We start from the raw sequence: 7,423 nt of genomic DNA on the forward strand, positions 1-7,423 counted from the left end.
TATGTATGAAAGTAGAAAAATGCTAAAATTTTCAGTTGGAATCGTTTCAATTGTTTGTAATTTAAAACAGATTTGTATGGCAACTTCGAAGACAAATGTAACTATAATAATTTTGATTCTACCTATTTGTTAATTTATGTATAATGCATACGGACTACGTCCAATTATTTACAATATAGTAATAAATAATAATATTATGATAAAAATAATAACATAAAAAATAATAAGCAACAATAGTAACATAAAAATAAAATAATACAACAATTAATGAACTTCTCTATTAATACGAATTTAAATAAAACAATGGCCTTAATATTATGTAAGAGACATATTGAATTTTCAATTCAAATAATTTTGGTCCTTGTGATGTTTTAATATACCAGGTAATATTATATGTAACGATGAATGGTAAAAAGTTAACCAATTATTATTAAACGAGCACAGTAAATTAAAATTGGGAAAATCGGTTTTCATATTAATAAGCTATATAATTTGTACAATTCTTTACAACACTGTTTTGAATTTAAGAATGTATAGCACATGTTTCATTAAAATAAAAATTCTTAAATAAAGCTAAACAAAGAATGTACGATAAGACCTTATCAAATTCGTTGTTATTATAGTGTAAAAATAAATTATTTCATATTTCTTTGGTTGATTTACCTAACCTAACCTAACCTAACCTAACCTAACCATGGCGAGCATATATATATAATAATAACAAATATAACATTAACTCCGGTTGGGAGTGTAATAGATAGTATTAACTAAAATAAACTTGATAAATACGAAATACTATGACCACCCACGGTACAGCTTACCAACAAGTCCCCATAGAACACTAATAAAAAATATATACAAACCACGCTCTGCTGCCAAATGTTTCGCCAACATCGGACTTACCTTAATTGGCTCGTGAACGGTGATGACTCGTGCTCTGATAGGGAAAGGATGAGGAATACAAATAATAAATATAAAAATAAATAACACAACAAATAAATCATAATACACAAAATATCATATTCATATAAAACAAATAACTCATACGAGTACCTAACAATATAATCAACAGACCATCTATCCTTTAAAAATTATAATCGCAAATAATATTATTAAAAAATATGGTACCTTAAGGAAAGGAATGAGGAACTCACTGGACCTCTTCTTTCTTGATTGACCGGAACTGGCAATATGAAACGTCCAACGAACCGGAACTGGTGGTATCCAAAACTGGATTTTTAATTTTCATTAACTGGAAAATTTAAAAAATAAATGAAAATTTTTTTATACATTTTATTTATAGTAAATTATTATATTTCGTCATTATTAAAATTATGAATTAAAACATTACAATTAGGTAGGTATTATTATTACAATTAAAACATAAAAAAATATTATTATAAATATTATTATTATACATCATTCTTTTTCATTAAATATAAATTTTAATCTCCGTGGACATTCTCTACCAAACTATGTCAGTGCATTTTCAATACATTTGTCTTTATTTCAATTTACTTTTTCTCTATGAACACTCAACATGCATATTCCATTCAGTCTATCATCGCCCATCGTTGATCGTAACCATGTTTAACGCGCCTTAAAGTACTAAAAGAACGTTCTGCTGTACAGCTTGTAGCAGGAAAAGACAAAAATATTTACAAAGCAACAGCTATATTTGGAAAAAACGTACAGTTACGATTTAACAAATCGATAAAATCAATATCTTGGCAATCCCTATTTTGCCAAAAACTGTACCAACTTTCCACTTCAGCTTGGAAATTATCAATTTTATAGAAATCAGCAATTTTTTCAATGCTTTCAAAATACATTTTTTTCTCCAATTTCTTAAAGATGTTGGGGTGAAGATATTGTAGTAAAAATGCATTATCATTTTTTTTATCAAAACGTTCTTTTATAGATTGTAAAATTGAATCAATATATTATGGTATAAAAATTGAAACTCGGTAATAATCTTCACAACTCTCAGTTTTATGGTTCGCTCTTAGTGACTGTTTCTTTACCGTTCTTGGACGTGTAATGACAATATCTAAATCAATGGCGATTGATTTCCCTTCGTTAAATAATGTTTGGAAAATGTTATCAGCGTCATTTCAATGATTATCGAACAATATTAGTAATGAATTAATATGCTCGCTGACTTTATATAGATCTACTGAGACGCCTTGTAACATATTTGTCACAGGTTCTAAAATAGCACTGTATTTTGCCATAATAATCATAGAAATAAAGAATGATGAATTTGAGGCCGCAGAATATAAGTAATGAGCTCGTTGCCTTGTATTGGAATTCGAATGTACTTCATTATTTGATAATGATTTCAAACTTGTCATTATTGAAATAAAATGTTCTGAAAATACTCTTATACTCTTATATTTAGACGACCAGCGTGTTTCACAAAATAGTGGTATGTTAGGGATAAGTTTTCTTCTAAGCGTACTTTCACGGAAAAATCTTATTATATCTTTTATAGTTCCAGTAGTATTACGAATAATCATTATTTTATTTAAATCATTTATAACTAAATTTAACCTGTGATTAGAACAATGAAAAAATAACACTTTGTTATATTTATCACGAATTAATTTACTAACACCGCCTTCTTGTCCAGCCATTGTAGCACAACCATCATATCCTTGCCCATAAAGTTTGTTTAAATTTAAACCACTGTCAGTCATAAATGATATAATGTTTGTAGCTATAGATTGAGCATTTAATTTGTCCAACGGAGTAAAACCTAAAAATTCTTCCCGAATTTTTGGCGGATTTGAGTGTTTGTCTAAAAATCGAATTCCTATCGACAATTTTATTGTTCAGTTCCAGAAATATCTGCAGTTTCGTCAGCAATAACAGAAAAAGCATTTGCAGCGTTAGCTAAATTAACTATATCATTTTTAATTAACTTTCCACATATAGAAATGATTTCATTTTGAATTCGAGGTGATGTATATTTGGCATTTCCCGCATTCTCCGATATATGTTTTTGTAATAATTCATAACCTGATTCAATCCAGAAAAGTAAAAGATCATTAAATATGCCTGAATTTGATGTTTTTCCCCGTAGAGAAAGATCATGAGTTGCACAAAACAAAATGCTTGAAATTATTGGTTTTAATTTTTGTCTATTATATTCTATTTGTTTTCGTAACCCTGAATTTGTCTGTTCAAGAATATTTAATTTGTTACCCTTCATAATATTTAAAAAATCATTTGCTCGTGCTGTTGACTCAAGATGCCATTGTGAAGATAGATGTGTTCGACTACAAGCATGGAAATCTTTATATTTTGTGAATGGTTTTATTATAAACCCTCCTTGTATACCTCTGTGAACATTTGGCTTAAATAATACACATACTCGACAAAAAGCTCCTTTTACGCCTCCAATAGCCGAATATGATAGCCATGTATTATTCTCTTCCAGCCATATGTGCCTAAATGGACGACCATTTTCCAATTTAAGATCATTTTTAAAATTATATGAAGTAGTTGGTACCCACGGATTACACAAAATATCGAACTTTAAAGCATCATCAATTTTTACATTTGCCAAGTAGTGTCCTATATCATTTTTATAATAAGCCACTTCCTTGTCTTCAACATTTTCAACTTGGCCAGTAAAACTACCACCTTTACTCAAGTTAGTAATAACAACTGTACTTGTGGAATTAGTCTCTATAGTCATACTTTTTGTATTATCTAACGGTCCATTAAGACTATCGTCTAATTTAGGTTTCTTAAAAAAGTTCCGTATGTCCATAATTAATATTATAAAAAGATTTTACCTTGTCCGCTTGTCGAAATTTGTATATTTTATTTTTGCGAGAACGTGATGACACTCGTTTTGATCAAAAGCTGCGTTGGAACTAATGGGACTATGGGAATACCCTCGCGCCGCGTATAATAATAATGACAGGTATATGTATATTATCATGTAAGTGACACGATAATATACACAATGTAACAGCAAACCGCTAATAATTTATTGCCATGTGAGCACTCCAAAAATGCATTAAGATAAAATAGTCTGATTATTATAAATGATAGTTTTCATAGATAGCCGTCAGCCGTGCGTTGACATAATATGTTATGGAAACTTAGTAGAATAATTTTTAGAAACTAATTTATCATTTGGAATTTTACCAATTTCTGTGGAAATAACATTATTCCAGGGGGGGGACAAGTTCCCCGTCTTGCCCCCCCCCCCTGGGGACGCCCATGTAACAACCCGCAACTGTTGTCGTGAGCGAAGCCCGATAATAACAACCGACACGGAAAAGGGAGCCGGATAACACAGCGGTGAACTAGCAACGCCGCAGGCTTGCCAGCTGCCGCACGTTCCAGCTGAACGGCGGCGCTTGATTTCTCAACCAAGGGGGGTGCCCGTTATCGCTTATCATAACTTGCGCGAACATACTCCCCCCTTGGGAGACGTGGTCTCACAAAACTGGAACCGGTAATTCTTCGCCTTGGTGTAGATGGCTGGTATGGTTGCGTCCAGAAAAGGAAATGTATGGCAAGGATTCCCTAGTTACATTTTTTTTTTAATATAATAAACAAACATATCAAATAATAAAGAATACGATATAACAGGCATATCAGATACAAAACAACTGATATTATATAACAAATTAATAAAATGATAATAACAGATAACTACAATATAATAATAAATATCACACCCCCTCATCGTACCAGACCGAATCACCGGCGCCCATACACCGGTAACAGAGCGCGTCAGAGCTGACTTAAGGTGTTTATGAACAAAAGGGGTAAGCTGTACATAGGTGCCCTTATAACTACTGAGTCATTAAGGGAACCGCAAGTTAAAGATATAAATTAGTTATTCGGTGGGTAAGCGGACCAGCTTAGTCTTAGGTAAGACGTCGGCTCCTAACAACAAATCCACCGGAGCTGGAGTATCGAAGGAGGGGTCTGCGAGCTTCAGATGGGAACATCCTTCCCTTACACCGACGTTCAACTGTTGGCTTGGCAGATCTGCCTTTATGGTAGGTAAAACCTACGCCGTGACTGTTATGACCGGAACTGGCTCATAACAAGACCACACATCCAATTTAACCTTTCCTAAAACCTTAGGAACAGACTGACCAGAGAGCCCTGTCAGTGAGGCCGTCCATCTTGACCGCCTGAGACCTAGACGATTTAAACAACTTTTCTTGATGATGCTGGTTTGTGACCCGGAATCAAGAAGAGCTCTGACCGGTTGGAGATCCCCGCTAACGTCCCGAACCATCACTATTGCAGTAACGAGTAACACGGATAAAGAAGGTTGAGAACCAAGCATTACGGCGGGTGGCTGCTGGGCTGCAGGGCCCTGACCTGTTGCAAAATCCTTATGAAGGAGCACGTAGTGATGACGATTGCATTTGGAACAGCTTCTCTTGCATTTGCTCGACCAGTGTTGATTGCTGAAACACGACATACAAAGTCTGTGTTTCGATACTACCCCATATCGGTCATCTACTGATAGTCCCTTGAACCCGGAACAATTGCTTAGCTGATGTGGACCATCACAATTTGGGCAATTAACAGACTTTGCAGACGGAGTACTGGATGACTGCGTTGTCACTAGCGATGTAGATGTCTTTTGATCATTCTTCCATTCCTTCTTGAAATCTGACGGTTTCGGACGTCCCTCTTTGGTACCAGAGGAAGCCGGAGTTCCTCCTGTCAATTCCAGAACTTGAATTCGGTTCTTCACAAATTTGAAAAGTTCCTGCGCCTTCGGGTACTCTTCCGAATTTGTCATTTCAAACAGACGACGTGACGACACAGGCAAGGATCGAAAGGCGATCGAGAACAACAGAAAATCGCCAAAATCTGGAATTTCGAGAGATTCGAGAATACCTATATTTTCATCAAAAATATTCAAAAATTTATTTAACGAGGAAGCCGACTCTTGTTGAATCATCGGAGCTGATGAAATCGTATCCAAGATAAACGACGCCAACTTGCGCGGTTTATCGAACCGTTCCACTAACACCTTCCAGGCAAGTGGATAGGTTTCATTTGAAACCGTTATACCCTTTATGACCTCAGATGCCTCAAGCTCAAGACAACTCAGGACGTAGTAGAATTTCTCAATGTTAGAAATATTGGAGCGACTGCCCACTAGAGCGACAAACCTATCGCGAAAGTTTGGCCAATCCACCAGGTCACCCGAGAACTGGGGAAGAGGAATTTCTGGTAACCACACCGAGTGCGAAGGCTGAACTGCCGACACTGTTACCGTTGACGATTTAACCGAACCAGGAGGTATAGTATCTTGGCTCTTCAATTACTCTTTCGGAGGGTATATTCAATGAGGACGAAAAATTAATAGCCAAAGCTCTGGCAGAAACCACCATTTCGTTTGCCTCTATCTCGACCGAAGTTAAGAATTCCGCCTCTTCACCTAAATCAACCAGTGCATCCAAAACTGCATCATTCTCAACCACGAACTTTCCCCATAGATCTGACAGATCATTTATCGAAATTAAAAACCTTTGTCGGGCGCTCAGATCGGATTCACCAGACAACCCTAGATCAAAAATTGATTTAATACGGTTGATGTTGCGCTAACGGGCCTTACTGAGGCGTACGTCAGTCGCTTAGTCCTCCGGACCGTTGTAAGAAGAATATTATACTAAGCTAAATAGATACAACTATATAAGTGACATAAACAAAAATATATTCACATGGCGCGTACTATGCAATGCACCATAACCTATATTATACCACAAATACAATACTGATTATACACATATGATATTAGACGCATATGAAAGGTCTATACAAAAGTAAAGGGGAGCCGGGGATCACCGCTCTGCACACCGGAGCTGGATTCTGAACGAAGACTGATCTGCCGAGCTGAGCTACTACGAACCGGAGCTGGAACAACCACGTGGAGCACACGCACTACCGCAATATTAAAGTTGCGATCACAAGAACGACGTAAGCGAACTGCTGTATCATATAATGACAAATGCTCCATAGCAAGTTCTTGTGTACGAATGAACACGGAGCGTCGGAGCGGAAGCTGAGCACAGGGAGCGTATGTGACACAGTAAATAGATGGCGATCACCAAGAGCGTGAAAATAATACGTGAGCACGTATACGACGTACGACCGCACGAGCGAAGGAGTGCTCCAGAACCACGACCGTAAAAACACGTTTACGGCGTCGTGAGCGTCGTTTCCCGGAGCGAGTGTGTAGCCGTTCTCTTAAAACTGATAAGAGCTGAGAAAAAAAAAGAAAAACTTGTTCAAGTCATGTATACCAACACTGAAACATAAATTCCCTAACTGAATTTATAAAACTTATGTATTATTATTATGTACTTATATATAATATACTATATTTTATTCTACATATTATATAAACCTGCATAGTAGTGGCGGTTAC

At 35.8% G+C, this 7,423-nt stretch overlaps 1 protein-coding gene across 1 annotated transcript; it reads right to left on the reverse strand.

Annotated features, from left to right (window-relative positions):
- Window positions 1–5,038: 5,038 nt before the first annotated feature.
- On the reverse strand, window positions 5,039–7,012 carry LOC111026542. Its single transcript, XM_022304641.1, has 3 exons — window positions 6,853–7,012; window positions 6,321–6,559; window positions 5,039–6,247 (listed from the first exon to the last, which is right to left on the reverse strand). Exons 1-3 carry the CDS (start codon window positions 7,010–7,012, stop codon window positions 5,039–5,041), a joined length of 1,608 nt encoding a protein of 535 aa, XP_022160333.1.
- Between the last annotated feature and the right edge of the window lie 411 nt (window positions 7,013–7,423).

Source organism: Myzus persicae, unplaced genomic scaffold (assembly GCF_001856785.1).
Source record: "Myzus persicae strain clone G006 unplaced genomic scaffold, MPER_G0061.0, whole genome shotgun sequence".
Taxonomy (NCBI): Eukaryota; Metazoa; Arthropoda; class Insecta; order Hemiptera; family Aphididae; genus Myzus; species Myzus persicae.